General features: G+C 38.4%; 2 protein-coding genes across 4 annotated transcripts; both read right to left on the bottom strand.

The window, feature by feature from the left end:
- Nucleotides 1-102: 102 nt before the first annotated feature.
- zbtb17 (zinc finger and BTB domain containing 17) lies at nt 103-12507 on the bottom strand. Of its 3 annotated transcripts, none has more exons than XM_071203633.1 (15): nt 12327-12507; nt 10862-11102; nt 9980-10159; nt 8598-8903; nt 8413-8499; nt 7019-7347; nt 6179-6321; nt 5262-5562; nt 5009-5096; nt 4510-4626; nt 4286-4406; nt 3511-3641; nt 2862-3104; nt 2424-2513; nt 103-1358 (listed from the first exon to the last, which is right to left on the bottom strand). In XM_071203633.1, the coding sequence occupies exons 2-15, from the start codon at nt 11064-11066 to the stop codon at nt 940-942; spliced, it is 2760 nt and encodes a 919-aa protein (XP_071059734.1). In that variant the 5' UTR covers nt 11067-11102; nt 12327-12507; the 3' UTR covers nt 103-939. The 3 variants fall into 3 exon arrangements, with proteins under 3 accessions (XP_071059734.1, XP_071059733.1, XP_033942098.2); XM_071203632.1 differs by lacking the exon at nt 12327-12507 and adding an exon at nt 12188-12303 and having other exon boundaries at nt 8598-8900; XM_034086207.2 differs by lacking the exon at nt 12327-12507 and adding an exon at nt 12188-12302.
- Nucleotides 12508-13932: 1425 nt separating this feature from the next.
- hspb7 (heat shock protein family, member 7 (cardiovascular)) lies at nt 13933-17525 on the bottom strand. Its single transcript, XM_034088050.2, has 3 exons — nt 17142-17525; nt 15218-15342; nt 13933-14616 (listed from the first exon to the last, which is right to left on the bottom strand). The coding sequence occupies exons 1-3, from the start codon at nt 17305-17307 to the stop codon at nt 14437-14439; spliced, it is 471 nt and encodes a 156-aa protein (XP_033943941.1). The 5' UTR covers nt 17308-17525; the 3' UTR covers nt 13933-14436.
- Nucleotides 17526-21382: the final 3857 nt, after the last annotated feature.

The raw sequence follows: 21382 nt of genomic DNA, 5'->3' as shown, positions 1-21382 counted from the left end.
TTCTCGGACATTCTAGGTATTCTGTGAACAATGTAGACTTAAAAGGACACAAGTCATAACAAAAAGTTATTATAAAAAAGTTTAAATCAAAGCACAAAACAATGCGAGTTATGATTTTTTATTGTTGGGATGTTGACTACCAGTGAGTGTAAGTTACGGATATCTAATATGAATCGTGCAGGTGTTAATACAAACAAAACAAATAATAACTTAAAAACATTGGTGTCAGTCTTTATACAAATGTGATCATTTTATTGCAATACCACAAAAAGATGTCTTGGTATCACCAAAAATGGCAAATTGTTAACCAGGTTATCATCTCCACAAATGTTCCATTTATATTTTATCAGAGGTATTAAGACTTTTTCAGAGGACAAAACAAATATACAAATAGTATACAAGCAGAATTGTAGGTATGACATGAATCCACTCTTCCTACTTCCTAGAAAAGGAGGTGGCAATGAACCCCCAAAAAACTCTTTAGTCCCACCTCTGTATATGTAAATAATCTCTGTATAGGGTGAATTTCATGAAAATACTTACAACTAAGTACAATAAAATAGTTTGACATGTTAAAGAAAATGTACATATCTCATCCGAGAGAAATGGAAAAATAACGACAAGGTCATTTTGAAGGGAAAATGGGTAAAACAGGATTGTGATATCCTAATACAAAGGACAGAGCAAAGTCCAACATTTCAGTCAAAAAATAAACAAACTACAAGACATAGAATCCTGGAATAATGATGCAAAATAACAACATTTTTGACCCAAAAAGGTTATATTCTATGTTATAAATCCAGTTTAGATTCACTTGTAACATTTGCAATCCTCAAACGTTATTTCTTATATTTCCATCTCCTGTTAAATAATTACATTTATTTCCAGCAATATTTAATATTTCAATATTTTTTTCTTCACAAATCTTCCCCACTATGCCTAACTCTCACATTCCATCTCCTCTTCTTTTTCCTTCTCTACTTCTGCTGCAGCTTCATCCTTTCCTTCCATGTGGAGCTCAGTGTGGGTTTCCTCCTCTTCCTCCTCCCTCCTCTCTTCATGAGTCACCCCTTCAGTCTCTTCTTCCTGTTCTTGTCTCTCCCCCACTATCCCTCCCTCTCCCTCTCCCTCTCCCTCTCCCTCTCCCTCTCCCTCTCCAACTGTCGTTCGGAAGATCAGCTCTCCTCCTTCCTGGATGACTTGCTCCGTGGCTGTGGTGTATTGGTAGAAGTCGGAATCTGCCTGGAACATGACGAGGGCCTGAGCTGTGTGGATGCGAACGTGCTGGGCGAGGGAGCTGGCGTCCAAGAATTTATCCCCGCATGAATCACAAGCGTACAGGATCTGGGTGTTGGGGTCTGGGAACAAGAGAGGAGTTGAATTAATAGACTGATACCAATGTGTTTTTCAGTGATCTGGCTTAGAATACAAATCCATTAAGTTCTTTAAAGGAGCGCTTTTATGATCATTTTCAGGTTTATATTAGTATTTTGTGCTTCTACTGCAACATGTTTACATGGGTTAGGGTTTTCTATTTAAAATGGTTTACTTTCTATACACCGCTTCATAAACAATACTGACTTCGCTCTGCTCCTCCAAGACTGTCTCACATTCCAGGAATGTGACAAAATACATTGGTGCCACTTTTTCAAGACTTACATTTGAACCAAAACTAATAGGCAAGTATGGATGAGAAGTAAGTCTAAGACTTTATATAAAACATACAATTGAACATCTACAATTCAATTACAACTCTTTCTGATGATGAAAACCACGTAAGACCATATAAAGCTCCAGAACAGCTATCAAATAGATCTGAAGTAGAGTTTTTTTTCAACATCCTGCCATTTTTATCTCTTTACCAAACTTGTTATCGTGTTGTGATGCAGATATTCAACTGCACATTCACACAAAAGTCCATTAAGCAAAAAGCATTTGTCTGCTCTGAAAATAGGTTTTAAAGCATTCATTGATATTCACAAATATTTGTGTATCCATGCCTATTTTAAATGTATCATTAATACTTTATGCAATAATACTGTTGATGGGAATTCTTGTGTTTTCATTCGGACATATAAAACATTTAGTCCTGATGCAGTATTAATGAATGTGTGGATAGCTGGTGTTGAATACCATAATAACTCAGCCACTGTACCAATTCTGGCCATATACAAGAGGATCAGTCATTCCCCTGTGGCATCTTAAACCCCCACCACAGCTTTTCCCCTCAAATTAAGTTGAATTACGCATTCCTACATTTAGTTTAGTATTTTTCTGTTACTCCAACTTGTGTCTAATATCCTGTTAAATGCAATTCCTGATCACATTGTTAGTAGGATGTCCTAAACCAGTGCGATTATTCCATTATTAAAATACAGATGTTTGTGTGCATACTGTAATGTATTTTCCAAACACATTCTTACCTGCTTCTTGCACTTTCTCCACTGCCTTTGTGATTTCAGCCTTTAAAGCCTCAGTCTCATCTGCAGACACTGAAGCAGCCACAGGAACAACTGTAAACAGAAACAACAGAAACAAACACTCCTTAATGTGTGAGCCCTTTAATCATAATTCTTCTTTTATTATGTGCAGAAGTTCATGATGATAAATACAGCTTTTGTACAAGACAAGGACATGATATTTCCCCTAAAATCCCGGAACCCAGCGTTAAGAATTGTACTTGATTTTTTTTAAACCTTCGAAGGCTTTCATAAGGTTTGTAGTTATTTTGCCATAATGTTTGAGGTTTTTGACCATTATAGGCTCTGATCATGCCCTCCCACTCCAACTAGTTCAGTTTTCCTGTACCTTGTCTGTATTAATAGTGAATAAGTTGAATAAAAAAAAAGATGCTGTCTGACCTCTCAGCTGAGCCACAGCGCTGGCTGCCAGGGTAACGATGTCCTCCGTAGTGACGGTAACTATGTTGATCTCGCCGTCAGAGGTAGACGCGCACCCGTCGAGCCCCTCGTCTGCGCTGCCCCCGGCTAACACCAGCCGCTTCATGCCGGCCTTCCCTTGGTGCACGGTCTTGACGTGTGAGCGCAGGTTGTCCACCCGGTTGAAGCCTCGGCCGCATTTATCACACAGGAACGGTTTCTCTCCTGAGGGAGGAAACAAATTAAGTGAAAATGTAAGGGGGAAAGGCAAAGCAACTTTATTTGTATATTACACATTATTACGCAATTCAATATGCTTAACAGAGTAATTAAATACAGCAAAGACAAACTATTTACTTTATAATTCTACTGCTTGATTTTGTTTTTTAACATAAATCTGTTCTTTTCTTGATTTTATTAACGTGTGCTTGTCTCTTCATTTAGTATGTTAGTCTACTAATTGTATTTCACTTTTTATCTACACTGTTCTTTCGCTGTAAGATTGTACATCACCGCAAAGAGGGACAAAAAATAATTTCTGCTTCGTGGTTTGAATGTGAAAGAGGACAGGCAAGACTTGTGTAGTTTCAATTAAGTAAAATATGTATTAAAAAGATAACTTTGTCCTTACCTGTGTGGATGATAATGTGCTTAGACAGGTCTCCCACGTTAACAAATGCCTTTGAGCACATCTGACATTTGTGGGGCCGGACATTGTCGTGATGCCGAATGTGATTGGCCAGCTGACTGGACTGCACGAACCTGTCCGGAGAGAGAGAGAGAGAGAGAGAGAGAGAGAGAGAGAGAGAGAGAGAGAGAGAGAGAGAGAGAGAGAGAGAGAATGTATTCACCGGTCATCTTGTTTCCTACTCATTCACTGGCATTGAAACTAGATTTCTTCCAGCTGCAGATTTTGTGAAGAAGTTCTTGGCAGTATTTTTTTAATATGGTACATTGCAAATGCCACATGCCTAGGCCATAAACATGGTGTGGGCCTCCCTACTATTCCTTATGCAAGATCTGCTTTGAGGCTCTTAATACATTACATGTCTTGAATAATTGTCTGTTTGCTCATATGTTCCTATATAATGTGTTTTCTGCTAATGTCAAGTCTTAATGCAGCAAATATCAAGATCATTTTACAACAATAAAGTAACTTTAAGATACAATTTTAAATCACAGTTTATGTGCTCGGATCACCCTTTACATATTTTTAAATCTTCAGATTTAAAAGAATCATAACACTTCTTTTAACCCATGGGAAATTGGGTTTTGTAACAGTTTATAAAAGAAATTAAATAAAAATATGGTATAATGTCAGTTTATATTCCACAGATACAAGTATTTTTGTTATTGTATTAACCTTCTGTAACAGCACAAATGCATCTTCATTTTTTTAATCATACCTTTTGCCGCAGCGATCGCACACGTAGGGTTTCTCTCCGGTGTGCTGGCGGACGTGAGCGATGAGCGAGCTGGCCTGTGTGAAGGCCTTTCCACAGATGGGACAGACGCAGGGCTTCTCTCCTGTAAATAAGGATTACAGCATCAACATGGTGTCAGGTGAATGCAAATCGTATAGTGTTCAAACTGAAAAAGGATTAAATGATGATAAGTGTCATGGCAGTACCTGTGTGGATGCGTTCGTGCCGCTGCAGAGCTCCGGGGTCACTGAACGCTCTCTGGCAGTGCATACAGATGTACGGTTTCTCCCCACTGTGGACTCGCAGGTGTCTCTTCAGATTGCCTAAAAAAAGAAGAAGAAGATTCCATCACAGAAAGATTAGGTCAAATGCCTGGAAGCAAAGACAACTACGAGAAGATAAAACATGGATTTAAACTGAAGCAGCTAGAATTGTGGTTGCTCCAGATAAAAAAAAGTTCACTGTACACGTTGGGCATTCTTTGAGTTGGTGATAACTATGTCTTTTTTATTCTATAGTAGAATCATTTTTATTCTTGTAGCTACTGTGTAACCACCACTCGTAGATCATTTTAATTCAAATCATGTTTAAATGGTTCAACTTTTGAGCCCTCTCCTGGCTGCAAAAGTGACTGACTTCAACACATTTCTTACAGGTAAATATGACTGTATAACAGACATAAACTAATCCATATTGTCTTCTTACCTGATGTAGTAAACTGTTTGCCGCATTCCTTGCACTTGAGAGGCCCGTCTGCGATATGGATCTTTAAGTGAGCCTTCAGATTTCCAGGCTAAAGAAGGAAACAAACTCAATATAATTCACTCAGTAACACTTCACTGGTAATTATATGGTAATGATGGCAATCTAACTAAGCTTTTTTAAAGGTTTAAAACTTTATGACATTTCCCTGAAAAGTCTACAATTAACCTCAACCTGTTCACCAACATGCGGTTACCTGGTTGAAGCGCTTGTCGCAGTAGGGGCAGCGGTTGCCCTTCTCCGTGTCGTGCGTCTCCAGGTGCCTCATCTTGGCGGTGGGGTCGGAGAAAGCCTTGTCGCAGAAGTCGCAGTGGTACGGCTTCTCCCCGCTGTGGACCAGCTGGTGCCGCTTCAGGTTCCCTGACGTGGTGAAGAGTTTTCCGCAGACGTCGCAGCTGTAGCGCGCCTCGCCCGTGTGGCGCTTCCGGTGCAGGTTGAGCAGGCTGATCTGCCGGTAGCTCTTCCCACACGTCGTGCAGCAGTACGGCTTCAGAGGGCTAGGGGGAGACAGGAGCACAACTAATGATATCAAACTGACAGAGCTTGAAGGGGGCCTTTTATGCTTGTTTTCAAGTTGATATTTGTATTGTGTGCCCCGACATGTTTACATGCTTTAATGTTCAAAAAGGTCTTTATTTTTCTCATACTCAAAAGTAGCAACATAGCCTAGATAAGAGATCCATGTGCTTTTTAAAACAAGCACACGTAATGGATTTCAGGAATAAGATAAGTCTACACATCTTCCATCAAGGACTGAAAACTAACCTGTTTTGCCTGAACCGTGGCCATTAAACACAAACAAATGTAAAACTTAAAAGGGGCATTTTTATGCTAATTTTCAGGTACATATTTGGGTTTTGTGCCTCTACTGTGACACATTGAAATGCTTTAATGTTCAAAAAGCTCTCTATTTCCCTTTTCCCCCTCTGTCTGAAACCAGAGCCCAGTCTGCTCTGATTGGTTAGCTGGCTCTTTTGTGATTGGTCAACAGCTTAGAAAAGTCCAGCCCCTTAGTGTATCACGTACAATGTGTTGGAGCGCTAGCCAATAGAAGTGTTACATGGTGATGCTGTTTTGTACGAATAATAATGCTGAATATAATAAGTCACTCACCTGTGTGTTTTCTCATGAGCTTTACAGGCCGCGGGGTCAGAGAAAGCCTTGTTGCAGTCCTGACAGCTGAACGGCTTCTCTCCCGTGTGAATGCGCATGTGTCTCTTGAAGTTACCCGTGTGCGTGAACTTCTTCCCACAGTCCTGGAAAAGAAAGACGAAGTATGTCATTAAGACTTAGCTGAGACAAACGTTTGAATGAAAATATATTTATGCGAAATAAACCAGATCTGCTTGAATGTCACCAAGATGTTCACCATGCCATCGACATTATTAAATGTTTATGTTTAAAGCAGCTATTTGAGCTGTTATCAGGTCAAACAGCTCAGTATGGCTGGGGATGTTCACACTCTGACCGTGATGAGCAGCTCTATTCCAGATATGGCCACAAAGTTGGTGATATTAAATGTGCAATATGTACTTTTCTGCCCACTAAAGGGCTTTCTCCTTCAGTGGTTTTTTGTTTGTCATTGATCTAAGCTTTTCCAGTTAGGATTACTTGTTGTTGGATATTCTTCAGGATGTTATTACCATGAGCTAAATTATCCAAAAATATCTACTCCTCTCAAAAACTCACTGATGGAATGATTCAAACAATAAAAACACGTAATAAAACTGTTTCAAGTTAGAAATCTGTGTTGCTCAGCAACCTTTTGGCTGCTGCTTATGTTACCTCATCTTGTAGTTTTAATCATTTCAGATCCAAAAGTCAATTGACTAAAATCTTTCATCCGTTTTAAATAAATAGTAAGAAATTACCAATATCTTAAAACTGTATCGTAAAAAAATCGGCTTAAAAGTTGAAAAGTTAGTTTATGGCAACTAATGTTTTTTGTCTCACCTCACATTCGTGTGTCACGGAGCTGTAAGGCTTCGACTCGGACCGGCTGCTCATCGTCGATGAATGAGTTTGTCTGCCTTCTCTGTCGCTGCCTGAATCGTCTTCTTCCATTTCGTCTTCAATATCATCATCATCAATATCATCATCATCATCATCTTCCTCCCCACACTCCCCATCATCATTATCTTCTCCGTCGTCCATCTCCCCACTCTCATCCTCCTCATCTTCCTTATCCTCCTCTTCCTGCTGTTCTCCAGCTTCTTCTGCTGGCTCGGAATCTTTCTTCTCAGTTTTTGTCTTTGACGGGCCTTCTTCCTCGGAGTCATTGTCTACAAAGGAGACAGCAGAGAACTCAGTGACATAATGTCTGAAATATGACGGATAATGCAGTTTGTATAATAGTAATATTTATTAAGCTATGTTTCAGAAAGCCTTGAATGTAAGGTGCACCCTAGAATAATTACACTAGTTATATTAAAACCTTCCTATTTTAGATATTATTATACATTACATTATGTATTCCACTGGAAAGGATTTAAATGTTACATTCTCTTTCATCTTATTCTATTTTATATGTTTATATTTTACTTATCTTTCTTGTTTTCCTATATATCCCTGCATCTTGCTTGCACCTGTATGTCTCTTGCACAATTGTATTTCCTTACTTCCTTTTATGTCTTAAGGATAGTATTGTTGGGGGATTTCATAAAAGAAAAATACACTATAAATATCGAAAACAGTTGTTTAACTTAAAACAATAATAATACATTTTATTTATTTATTTGTATTGCGCTTTTCCTAATGCTCAAAGACGCTTACATTTTATCAATATATATTCATTGAAAAAGGACATCGTTATTATTACCATAACATACACCAACGTATCTGAGATAATCAGATTTTGCTTGTTCAACTCGTCAATAAATAGTAAAACCCACTTTTGGCATGTTGAAACCTTTTATTTTAGAAGATTCTCTCAGAACTGTTACAGGGGGTGTATTTTAATTAATTTAATTTGAATAATTGTGTAGTTCTTTTTATCTTTAATACTTCTTATGCAAACTTCTTGGTTAAAATTAAGCTGTCTTTGTCTCCTTTCTTGCTGTAACAAATGCAAATGTCCCCTCTGTGGGACAAATAAAGGTATTCTGATGGTTGAGAAGAAAAAACCTGAAAATGTATCTTTTGTACACACTGTGGACTGTAAAGGTAAATTAGCCTAAGTATTTTCAAAAACGACAGTGTACTTATTTGCATGTAACAATAATCCCTTTGAATCTTTTCTGTCTGGATTTTGTTTGTCTACAAATTCAATAACCAGTGGAAGCTCAGAAAAAGCTGTGTTGTTGTTGTTTGGGTTAATACCGCAGAGTAAAGCAGTGCAGCGTGCTCACCTGGTGGGAAGTTCCGTCGAGGAGGTTTTCTGATTCTTCTCCCCCGAGAGCTCATGTAGGAGCTGCCAGTGGATTTCAACTGAGATTCTTTATAGAAAAAGAGCAAAAACAAATTCCTTGGTCAAATAAAAAGAGTTAACACTGTAATGCATCTATTAGACGTCATTTTGTAGTAAAGCACTGACTGGGTGTGTAGTCAGCGTCTGACGCCGGTTGTGCCGCTCCTTCCTCCTCCTTCTTCACAGGAACCTTCTTTGGAGAGGGCAGGGCGGGGGGTTTTGGGGGTCTTCCTGGGCCGGGGGTGGTTTTGGCGGGCTCTGGCTCAGTAATAGTTGTCTGTGGTGTTTCAGGGGAAGTGTCTTCCTTTAAGGTTTCCTCATTTTGTGTGAGCTTTATATCTTCTGTCTGGCTACTGCTCTCCTCTGCTTGAGATGCTGCTTCTGCCAGGTCCCTCTCTGGTTCCTCTCGCTGCTCTTCACCTTGCTTTTCTTCTGGTTTGTAAAAAAGAATGAGAAGTTAGCGGAGAAGAGAATTTAATACACTGGACAATAACAGTTTATAAAGCTCAGTTTAATACGTTGACTATATTATATTGTTTAATTAAAATGTTGAATGCACTTCTGTTACATTAACGCAAATCATGTGAGCCATTCCTCATACAAATACTGTGAACCTTGCACATTCCTTTGTATTTTTTGCAATGCTACCACTTTTTAAACTGCACAGCTTTGTCACTTTAAATTCTTATAAAGATTAAGGTCACCTTTATTCAGTTTCAGTTCTTCACTCTGGTGTTATTTTATAATTAGACACATAGATCCGAAATACACACACATGAACAAACAGGACGTATAGTCGTGAACTGATGAGAGCGAAGGCGCTGCAAGTGATCCGGGGCTCTCAAGCACCGGACCAAACTCCATATTTTTGGTCGATCGTGACTTCCACCGGCCCTTCGGTTCCCCAGCCCTAGAGACCGAGCCACTGCCACCCCCCTACTAAACTGCACATTTTTCAGATGAATGTTCAAAGTCTTGTTCTTACTTTTTTGTATACTTGTCTTTCTTGTAAACAATTATTTTAACTATTTTATAGTTTTTGTATGTGAAAATCTACTTGGCATAGGTAAATATAAGTAAGCCATTTTGGCCCAAAAGTGGGATGACATTTTATTATATGCACTAAACAAAATACTTTACTAGATGTGAAAAATTACAACATTTAACTCATACGAATACCCAAACAGCAGTTTAAAATGTAAAGCTTGGACTTCCTATTTCTTTAAAATGCAGGTAAAGATTCCAACTATGGAAATAGTGGAAATACCTTATGACTAATATAAACAAAGGACACCTCATGCCATTAAAAGTGATGGTTAAGGTTAAATACATTCGATTGTTGAATTTATTCCAAACAAAAAACTTTTCTTGTTAACCTCGACTGCCCCTTCCTACACCAGCAGCGATATCTGATAGAGAACTGTAGCAGATACGACCGTTATCGTCCTCGTGTGGCTGCAGCCTGACCTGCTTCAGCAATCGGGAAATTGAGGGCACCGGTGACTCACCGACGGCAAAATCCAGAGTTATGAGGGACGGAGCTGTAGTTGCCATGGACTGGTACGCAGAGCACGCATTCACAATTTCTTGCATCTTTAGAAAGTTAGCAACAGCCAAGACGTCTTCTACGTTCTGTGGACTCAAACTCAGCTTGGCTGTGTACATGAACTCCAGGACCTGACCCAATCCTGCAACCAGAAACAACAATCAAATAGGTCTGGTTATTATTATTACCAATTTTCCACATTGAAAGACACACAAAAAGGATAACAAGAACACAAAAAATAACAACATGATGACAATGCAATTATAAACCATTAAATATAGAAGACATTAAATTAAATTAAAGTAAATACAGGTAATACAAACACATATTACAAACATTATGGGAATGATCACAACAATAAAAGTAATAGTAATAATACCAATGATTTTTTTTTTTTTTTTTTAAATAGTATATATATATATATAAAACTTTAAAAAGGGTACTTTCCCTTGCTGTTCAATCAGAATCAGAATCAAGTTTACTGCCAGGCACGTTTATACACATACAAGGTATTTGCTTTGGTTTCTGGTAGTGCGAACATAGACAATTTAAGAAAATAAGTTGCAATAGTAGGTCAAAAATATAAAGATGATAAAAAGAAACACTGAATTAACGCACAAAACAGAGCTCGCCACAACACTGAAGCAGCCTTCATCGTCGCCATGTTATTGCTACATATCCTAATTTTCCTAATTGTGTCTTTTAAGATTGTAAGTTATTTTCTCCGCATAGAGCAACAAGTGTAGTTGTACAGCAGTGAAAACACCGTGATAGCAAGGCAGAACAAATATTGAAAAAAAATGTAATGCATAAATACGTAGTGCGCACACTGATGGGAACCCACCTGCTGCATTGCTGATGTCCAGATGCACCACATCTTTCTGGTCCAGGAAGAGCGTGCGGAAGTAAACACTGCAGGCTGCCAGCACAGCTTTGTGGGCCTTGAAGTCCACCCCGTCCACCACAAAGGTGCAGTCACACAGCAGGCCCTGCCGGCGCTGGCGGTTCAGCTGCTCCAGCACCTTCCCACTGTGCCACGGGAACTCCATCGTACCGAAGGACGCTTGAGGATGATGGAGGAGTCTCTGTGGAGAGTGAAAAGCAGAGTCAAATGGAGCACCTTAGGAAATGATCAAAAACGTGGACAGTCAGCTTGACCAGTTGTGTTTTACAGTGACATGACATTCCTGTGTCTTTATTTTAAGGAGGATGATTGAAATAATTGGAACAATTACAATATTTTTTTGTATTTATTTACCTTGAACTTTATACTATAATTTAATTGAAAAACATCTAAAAATTGATTCAAAATATTTTATAAAAAACAATAAAATGTATACGGTTCAAAATATGAAATACATTTGATATACATAAATAAGATTAACTATTTAGTTACTTGATACCTAATATAACAAAACAAAATAATCAGTATCTGAATACTATTATGACTGACCAGAGCAGTCATACCAATAATGTTCAGTGTGAAACTAAATAAAGACTTTTGGCATTCAACAACCATGTAACTCCAACATTAATAAAGTAACATAGAGTTAAAACAGTTGTCAGGACATAGATGTTTACCTTTACCCTGTCTTCCATAATTGCAATTCAATGACATAATAACACTATGAGCTCAAAGATCAGTACAGTTACACGTGTATGCGTAAAAGCTATCCTCATTTGGAATGTATTCGACTCGTTAAAAAAAAAGGAAAACAAGGTACCAGTGTATTAGTCAAGTCTGTCGAAAGCTGCATGAATTGTCTGTAAGGTATTTAGGTTGTATGGTCAATAAACATGTCTTAAATGTTTTGTTCCTGTAGGTTAGTGCCTTTAGTGCCTGTTCCATTTCTTACAAGATACTGCAGGAAATACTCCAAACAGATATACAATTTAAACACCAAGATCATTCGAAATATAGCTACGTTAGCTAATAAACTAAGTACAATGTAACGTCAGAAATTAGAAAATAATGACGCCAGACTTTTGGTTCATGATGGACATGCAGCATTACACAAAACACGAGAATATTAAAGAGCAGTAAAGATGTTTAATGACTGGAAATAACGTGTCTCTAAAAGTTTTTGACAGCTTTGGTTTGACAGTGCAATTAATCGATTACAATTCCTCCATCCTTGTAGCTTTGTTATCAGGGATTAATTTAGCTTGCCTTGACATGCATGTAGTGAAGGGACAAGATGGCGGAGCGGCGAGTCCGGCCTGTCTTCACCTCTTGTTGTTTTCTCTGCTAGCTCGCTCATTTCGCTCCCTGCAAGCGCCATGTTCATATAAACTAAGTCCTGAATTACCTCTTTGTTGGCGCTTTTCACTCCGGGTCCAAAATGCAGCTCGGACGATGATTCGGAATGTTTGACTCGGTTAGGCAAAACAAATCCAATCGAGCTTTTCGGTGATCGATCATGCTCCACTCAGTCCATCCAGCGCCATCTTCGTCTCTCTGATCGATTGATAGGGACCGGCCGGATGTATAACTGGAGCATGCGCAGTGTGAACACGGGCTGTGCACATGATGACCGTGTGGTGGCGCAATACGCTCAATTCATTCAAACCAGCGCCGTATAGATAGAATTATAGCAGGCTAGAGTAATAGATTATATTATACGGCTCTGATTCAAACCTGTATTTAACCAGGTCAGGTGGTCCCATTGAGATCATCGATCTCTTTTTCAAGGGAGACCTGTCCAATATAAACAATGTCAGTGTCTGGTTCCAGAAGATTAATGTCATATTTGTTATTCTTGTCCAAAGTCTTGTATTTTTTGGCAAGCTGTCTTTACATTTAATTCCAATCATTTTTTCTCAATTTTCCCTTTCATACAAAAATATAGGCCTATTGTTTTGGTTTTACCTTTAAAACTTTTCTTCTAACTTTTAAACTCACACTTCTAAATCTATATGTTCGAATTATGAACCATCATTTTCTAAGTTTTGAAAACGACATAAAACCACCAAACGGCATCAATCCTATATTCTAAAAAAAAATAGGAAAGGTAATAAAACATTGAATCCACAATGAATAATTTACCATTTTTGTGAGCTGATTTATTATGTATATCAGTGCTTTAATCCCCTGGCTGGTATTGGTATTATCTGAAGCAGCAACACGCTATTAATCTGATTCATAAATGTGAAGTTGAAGCCATCAATGTAATGAATGGCAAACCCCTCAAAAACCTATAGGCTTTTGTATTAAGTACCCTTTCAATTAAAAAAAGCATTCTCTATTATATGCTAGTGCCGATGTAATGAGTATAAAATGCAATGAGAATTGTGAACGTTCTTTGAGAATAATAATGCATAATCATTTCCCCATCACTCTGAAAAGAACATATATCATTAATTTCTACGCTGCTTCACAGTCTAACATAAATCATTCTGTTATGTGGTCTTTCACAGGGAAAAGCTTTCCAAAATGGAAAGGTCACAGCCTGGCTCGAACATAAAGTGAATTACAGCCACATCACAAAGCTGTCGAAATTATTTTAGATTGAAAAGAACCTTCGAAATGATTTTCTTATGGAAATAGGACAGACAAAACACACACAATACTGAATAGAATCACCTCTGAGCTTTCATACTGATTTTCAGAACAGAATAGATTGCCTTGTGCTGTTTACTGCCTACTCACCTTCAAGCCCATTTTTTTTATTTTTTTATTTGTATAACTATATTGAATTTTCCAATTATAGAAAAAAAAAGAAGATTTCTCCAAGAAGAAACCCTAAATGTTGTTTAAAAGCCTTCTCTATAAATGCATTCATTATACACAAGGGAAGAAATACTCAAGCCATTACCAGCTATATTCGCCCTGACATTTAAATAGATTGTCAACTCGCGATTGGTAGCTTAAACTATACTTTAGTCCCGATCTAAATCAATGAAATAGTTCACATGTTTATGTCAAAGCAGGATTACTTTATTCACACAAATGTGATATATTACAAATTATTATTAACGTGGTAACCATCAATTTGTTAGGTGAGTCTTCATTTTTTAAGAACTGCGTTAGAGGACAACACACAAGTACTGTGTGTGTGTGTGTGTGTGTGTGTGTGTGTGTGTGTGTGTGTGTGTGTGTGTGTGTGTGTGTGTGTGTGTGTGTGTGTGTGTGTGTGTGTGTGTGTGTGTGTGTGTGTGTGTGTGTGTGTGTGTGTGTGTGTGTGTGTGTGTGTGTGAGAACCTGCAAGTTTGACCTACTGCTGCTGTGTATGTTGAACTAACTGAAGAGCAGCATTGTTGCAGACATGGAGATGGAAGACCTGACATGTTTTATAGAGCATAGTGCCAACTCTCTGCTGAGTTTTTAAAGTAGAATGGTTTAAGTAAAGACAGCAAATAAGGAAGAAGCATAAGAACAAAAAAAGTGAGAAGTTTGTGATGAGAAAGCGGGTCAGTTCTTTAGATCTTGATCTCGGTGCGGAAGGTCTGTACGAGCTCGTGTTTGGCCGGTAGTCGCCGTGCTTTGACTGTTAGGGTCCCTTCTGCGCCCAGTGATGATGTCACTGAGGTGGGGTCCACATCCTCAGGTAGTTGGCACTTGTGTGTGAACGTGTTCATCACCGAACCATCCTGTGCCAACTGCCAGAAGAAACAAATATTTAGAATGACTTCATTGCAGGAATGACGTACTTTGTAGGTCTAACAGGAAGTTCGACATTCGACAAAAAGTAAATGATATTTTTCCTTTGGATTTTGAATGATGGCATGAATAAAGCTCTTTGACAAACTTTATGTTTGATTCAGCAAGTTCATCTTTAAAAATGAAAATTCATTTTAATATTCTAAAGCATCAATTCGATTTCAGGCTATGAACCAACTGCCACAGTCGCAATGTCTCAAGGTCATGATTTGGTAAATAAGGTTCCTGGTGTTAAGCGTGATCTTTGTCCCTGACACTCTCTGTAATCTACTTTTACTACTACTACTTTTTTTTAAGACACAAAAAAAACCTCTAAATCATGACTGGGGTTATTACCAATTTGTATTTTATGTTGTAGAACAAAATGTCAAAATCTCTTAATTTTGACTTTAAAAAAAAAAAAACCTATTGAAAAAACGAATTGACTTAGAGACAAGGGAAACAGATTTTAGTTTTAACATCTTGGAAAGGCTAATATTGTCTTACAGCTTAAAGACATAAGGTAAATTCCATATTAATTTCCAACAAAAGGCTGCCCACCTTTTCCGCATGAACTTCAATCTGGTTGTTGGATGTGGTGACGATGACATCTTCAGGGGAGAAGTCTCGCACGTCAACTGTGAACTGATACGAATCCCCAAGAGTCTTGATATTTCCAGAGCTACCTAAACCCAAGACAAGACAAGACATAATGTAAGACCACAGGGAAGCACGACTATCATGAAAGTATTGACATTATAAAATCAAACAGTATGTAGGCTAATTATGTTCTGTTTCACTAGGTCTTTATATAACATAGGAGCGAGCCTACTTGGCTGTGTATTATATTTATTATGGTATAAAGTACATAGAGTCACTGTTCAGATATATAAACAGCATGGTTTCAGTTTTTAGTTCAGTTTTTTTCCTCAGCAAGTTGCAAACCTTGCTGTTTGGTGCTGTGCTGTTACCTTAGAGACATTTCACCCAAACTAGCTTCCTGAAAGATGGAGTAAGTGAGCGCAGAGTTTGAGCTAATGGAAAACAAAAACAATGAGCTACAGTGACTAAAATGGCTTTAAAACTGAGAGGAACTGTAGAGCGGGGTGACATTTTTCTGGTGTTGTCGCAATAAGTGAGACCTTTCACATTACACTATCACATGATCCAATTGTTAACATCCATTTAAAACTTTAAATAGCCCATTAAATGGCTGTTATCAGTTGTTATCACTACCAGTTGAATGCTTCAAATGGGCAACTGCACAAACCCCGCACATTGGGAGGTTAAACCTATGGGTTATATTATATAGGGTATTTACTGATCCATACACCCTGACCACTTCACTACGCAGATTTTGTCGCTCTTTATACTGACTCACTTCTTTTTGCTTCTGTCAATCTACTAAGGCCAATAGACGTCAACATGGTTTTGTATTCTTTACGGTTACCATTCGAATAACTGAGAACAACCTTCTGAATCTTCCAGTATGTGGAGCAGGCCCCTTCTGAGCAATATCTATGACACTGATAACCACTGATAACGCCCATCCAATCCGATGATAACATTCAAAGAGAGTGCCATTACTCTGAGCTCAGTGAAGAACTATGTGGCAACACATGACCTCACACACTGACTAGAAATTAGCATGTGTGAGATATTAGCTCTGATCTCACGCAGGTCAGGTTGACTGGGTGACATCATTCCGATTGTTTGTGTATGTGCATGTATTTAGTGTGTACACCGGTCACTGGGCAACCATCTGGTCATTCCTTATGCAGGCGCCATTCCAGATACTCAGTGTGTGAAGTCACGGTGCTGGCAGTCAGTCCAGCATTCCCCAGCAGGCTTGTGTGCGTGTGTGTGTCTTGCTTTCCCGTTAGCTGCTCCCACCCTCAGAATCTAGCACTGCACCTACGGGATACCAACAATGGTTCCAAAACAGTTAAGCTCTCCCCCTGAGACACTGTGGGCCACACTCTAAGTCCATTTAAAGTTCAGATGTCACACATTCACAGGTCTGTGTATGCCAACAGGGAACCAATACAGAACAGTTCACACCAGCTGCACACATTACTGAGCTAGGAGATGAAGCATAAAGTGAAATCTCTGTTGATTTTAATAGGTATTTGAAACACGAACCATCTGAAAATCCTGAAAGAATTTGCCAATATATTCTTGAAAAAATCCAACTCCAATTTAGAGTTTGTTTCCTCATCTTTTTTACCTGTTGGTGACCCTATCAAACTACTCTCTTGCTGAGAAAACATGTGTCCACACATCTATCACACGAGAGTCCTGTCTGTTTGTCTCCTTCCTCTGAACTTGGACTTCTTCTTCTCACATTTATGGAGAAAAACACCACACTTCAAACAAAGCACAGATAGCAATCTACCTTGTAGTCAAAGTTGTCTCTTCATCCACTGTTGCTACTACTTTCACACCACTTAGTACATAAGTGACCTACAAATTGCTCCAAACTTACTGGAAAACCCCAGAGCGTCACTCCCAGGCCTCATGAAGGAGCCAAAGTCCTCGGCAAACAGTCCCCGGCTCTTCTCCATGTATGGGTTACTAGAAGATGAGGATGAAGATGAAGTCTGGTGAAAACTACGCTCCGATCGATAGGCAGAGGAGTTGGTCCCACTCATGGATGGCTGAGTGTTCTGGGTTAGGCAGAAGAGGAGAGTAATGGGAGGGAAGAGGGAGGCGGAGAGAGTTGCTTCTTCTGCTCTGGGACTCTTCCAGAGGCTTAAAAGTAAGAAATAATTCCCACAGCTCTTCTGTCTTCTTTCTTACTTTTTCTTTATATTGTTTGTTTTCTTGTTTGTGTTAGGTAGAATGATTCAAATTCCCACCCTGATGCACTCACCCACCCTTATATACTGTATGGTTCCTTGGGCGGTGTGCACGTGTGTCACAGCTCATTGGGAAGGGGTCATAGAGATCTATATTTATCATGAGACGCACAAGCAATGGAGAGAGGGGTCTGTTGTTGGAAAAGTTCTGGGCATTGAAGGCTATGAGGTTAAGAGCTAGTGGAGAGTGGGATTGAGGAGGGGGGGGCAACAGTTGTCATTGACGCACCGTCCCTGAAATAGCTTCCCTTATCTTCTCTCTTTAATGTCCCTGCACTCCAGTGATACATCAGCCAATTATTTCAGTACATTTTTAGAGAAATAAAAGATGTTCATGTTCTTCCTCTTAGCTGTAGATATTTATCAGTGCAGATAGTTTTGGTGTGAGTTGCCAAGTGTTGGAGCTATTGACTGTAGAGGTGTTCCCAGTCTCACGGCATTTCGTGTTCACCAACACGATTTTTAATCTATTGATTCGTGTTCACCATCACGATTTGCCCCTTTTTTTCGTGTTGTACAGCACGATTTTAAAAGCAATGTATTTCTACTGGTAACGTGTTTCGTGCCTGCAGGCTGCAGCACGTCTTTTTCTCCGGTCGGGTCGTGGAAGACCGGAAGCTGTGTGGTTCATAAAAACATGTTCTTACTCAATATCAAGCCACAGTTATTGCTTTTATTTTAAATCGTATAATTTCGGACTTTTGTTGCCGTCTGTGAGGAAAATAAATGGGGCTCAGAGCCTCAGGATACTGAAATCTGTATTTTTAAAATATTTTTTTCCTTCTAATTTGTTATTCTTTTCAAAATAACACACTGTTATTTACTCACCAATAACACACAATTATCCTTGCTTTTATTTATTGGTTTAATTCCATAATCTCGGGCTTTTTTGGCGTCCGTCAGGAACTGAATTTCAAAATAAATATAACCGGAAACAGACGTAGGCATTTCGAGCGATTACCCAAGATCCTCAGCTATGGTTTTAAGCTCGTTGATTGGATGTGTTAGCCGCAATGCATGCTGGGAGTTGGTGTTTATATTATATGAAATCCGGAAAACATTTTAAAAGTATAAAATAATACTTAATTCCGAGTGCTCTTGCTTTTCTCTTTGAAAGTCATCACATAACGGCATTGTAACACACGGTTCGGCTGCATTACATATTACAGATCTGCCGTAGTTCTTTATTTAGAGAGCCCTGATGAGAAGACCTTTGGAAAAACTGGAAGAAATGCCGCCGAAACTGAATACTTGACGTGGATCATAAATATATCAACAATTAAACAACATCTTCAATTTCTCTTCACACAATACGTCTCCTTGCAGTATCAACACTAATTCGGCTGACTTTTACATTTGATCTAATTCATAGATAGGTTATATTTACACCATAACGGTGCACAGCTGATATTGTTTGGACTGTAGTTTTTAAAGATATTACTGATTTTCTTTGAATGTAAGAATGTAAATACTGAGTCTGAAATAGTATAGCAATATGCTGTAAAATGATGTGAAAGCATGCATAAAACTATACATCTTCAGTACATACACACTAATAATACAAAGTTATTATGGCTGTGTGTACCTTGTGTGCACCTCCTAGTGGTTAAAGCACGTTATTGAATTATTGTTTTTATGTGTTATATTTGATTAAAAAAATATTAAGAGTACATACTTTCATAGGGGGAAAGTATAAATATAGAAATATAGAATATAAAAAATCAAGAAGATACTATAAGTGATCTCTACAATAAAACAGTTTAGTGCAGGACGTACAAAGATATTAATAGGAGGAGGTGCAAAACAGAAAAACGGATGAACCTTTATTTAAACATTAAATATTAAATATTAAGCCTGACAACGTAATTAATGTCTAATATATTGCTTTCCTGCAATGTTAACTATGTTGAAGCACTTATTTTAACTGATATTATACACATTAATTATACTCTTATGTATGTAGATAGAATAAGAAATGTGCAGAATATGACAGTTTAATGGTGGAGGTACACACATATTGATAGATGTCTTGTAATGCACTGTTGAGGAACCTGTGACCCAAGTTTTTCATTCATTGCATAACTACACCGTAGTTGTGTATGATATGTCAATAAACCTTTGAAAATCTTGAAAGGGATGTGCAAAATAGCCATAATATACAGTCTTTAATTAACTATTAGTAGAGAATAACGAGTAATGAATATACTTTATTACTTGTTTCCATTCATGTCAATTGCAGATACATGTTTAGTCTTCTCAAGCACCAACTATCAAATATCTCTCCTGATTGTTGGCACTTGACAATCACCTTACCTGAATGTTACTCAGGTGTAACTAAAGTCTGATTTAAGGGTTGTTTATATTTCACATAATTAATCAGAATCTGCAAAGTAAGTCAAATAAATGCAGTGGAGTAAAAATACCAGGTTAACCGCTGAATTGTAGTGGAGTAGAATTACAAAGTAGCAATGAGCTGTCATGTGGGTATATATTAATGCTGCGCATTATGGACACAAGTGATTTTCACCCATTTATTAATGATATGTTTTACATTTGATAACACCAATGTGTTTAATAATGGCAACTTCTAATTGTGGGAAAAACGAAAACGTTCAGTAGAGACGTCCCATAGAACATTTTGCGAAACACAATAGCCAGCATGTGTAGTTCTGGGGGGGTGTTCGATTCCAGTTTTGGATAATCTGGCGTGGTTTCGTTCCATTTCACACAGCTGTTTGACGCTCTGCGTAAGGACTGTAGTCCTAAACGATAGCTGGGGATTATGGGTAGTGTAGTGTCTTCGGCCATCCTAAACTCAGAAATGTTGACAATTGCAATGATGTTCGAAATGTCCCTTATAGGCCTACGTCTGTTTCCGGTTATTTTTATTTTGAAATTCAGTTCCTGACGGACACCAAAAAAGCCCGAGATTATGGAATTAAACCAATAAATAAAAGCAAGGATAATTGTGTGTTATTGGTGAGTAAATAACAGTGTGTTATTTTGAAAAGAATAACAAATTAGAAGGAAAGAAATATTTAAAAATACAGATTTCAGTATCCTGAGGCTCTGAGCCCCATTTATTTTCCTCACAGACGGCAACAAAAGTCCGAAATTATACGATTTAAAATAAAAGCAATAACTGTGGCTTGATATTGAGTAAGAACATGTTTTTATGAACCACACAGCTTCCGGTCTTCCACGACCCGACCGGAGAAAAAGACGTGCTGCAGCCTGCAGGCACGAAACACGTTACCAGTAGAAATACATTGCTTTTAAAATCGTGCTGTACAACACGAAAAAAAGGGGCAAATCGTGATGGTGAACACGAATCAATAGATTAAAAATCGTGTTGGTGAACACGAAATGCCGTGAGACTGGGTTGATATAACAGAACTAGATGGCACTCGGCTTGTGGCGTTAAAAACACAAACAAATTATTAGGAAAAACTTAACAGCAATGTCTCATTCCAGAAATCTTGACCCACCTACTCAAAATAATCTACTGACCTTGTTGATGGCAGTTACATGTAGGCTACAAAGTAATTTCATTCTACCAAGCTACACTAGCTAACCATTTTACGGCGCAGAAGGAAATGTTAGCTAACCTAGCACCACTCAGCTAGCTTACACTACAGCTCATATGAGGAGGAGGCAATTCATATTTACATGACTTTGGCTGTCACTAGCTTCTTGTCTCATGCTCCAGTAGGTACACATTTTCTTCTACGTGTTGATACAGTTAGGTAGAAAGTTGTTCCAACGTAAAACAACTAGGTTGGAACCTTGGTGGATTATCAGGAGTTAACGGGTAATGTTTTTCAGAAAGAGACATACTGTTGAAGGGCCCTATTACTTACTATTACTT

Source organism: Pseudochaenichthys georgianus, chromosome 7 (genome assembly GCF_902827115.2).
Source record: "Pseudochaenichthys georgianus chromosome 7, fPseGeo1.2, whole genome shotgun sequence".
NCBI classification, from domain to species: domain Eukaryota; kingdom Metazoa; phylum Chordata; class Actinopteri; order Perciformes; family Channichthyidae; genus Pseudochaenichthys; species Pseudochaenichthys georgianus.
This window is presented reverse-complemented; position numbering and strand designations above follow the sequence as displayed.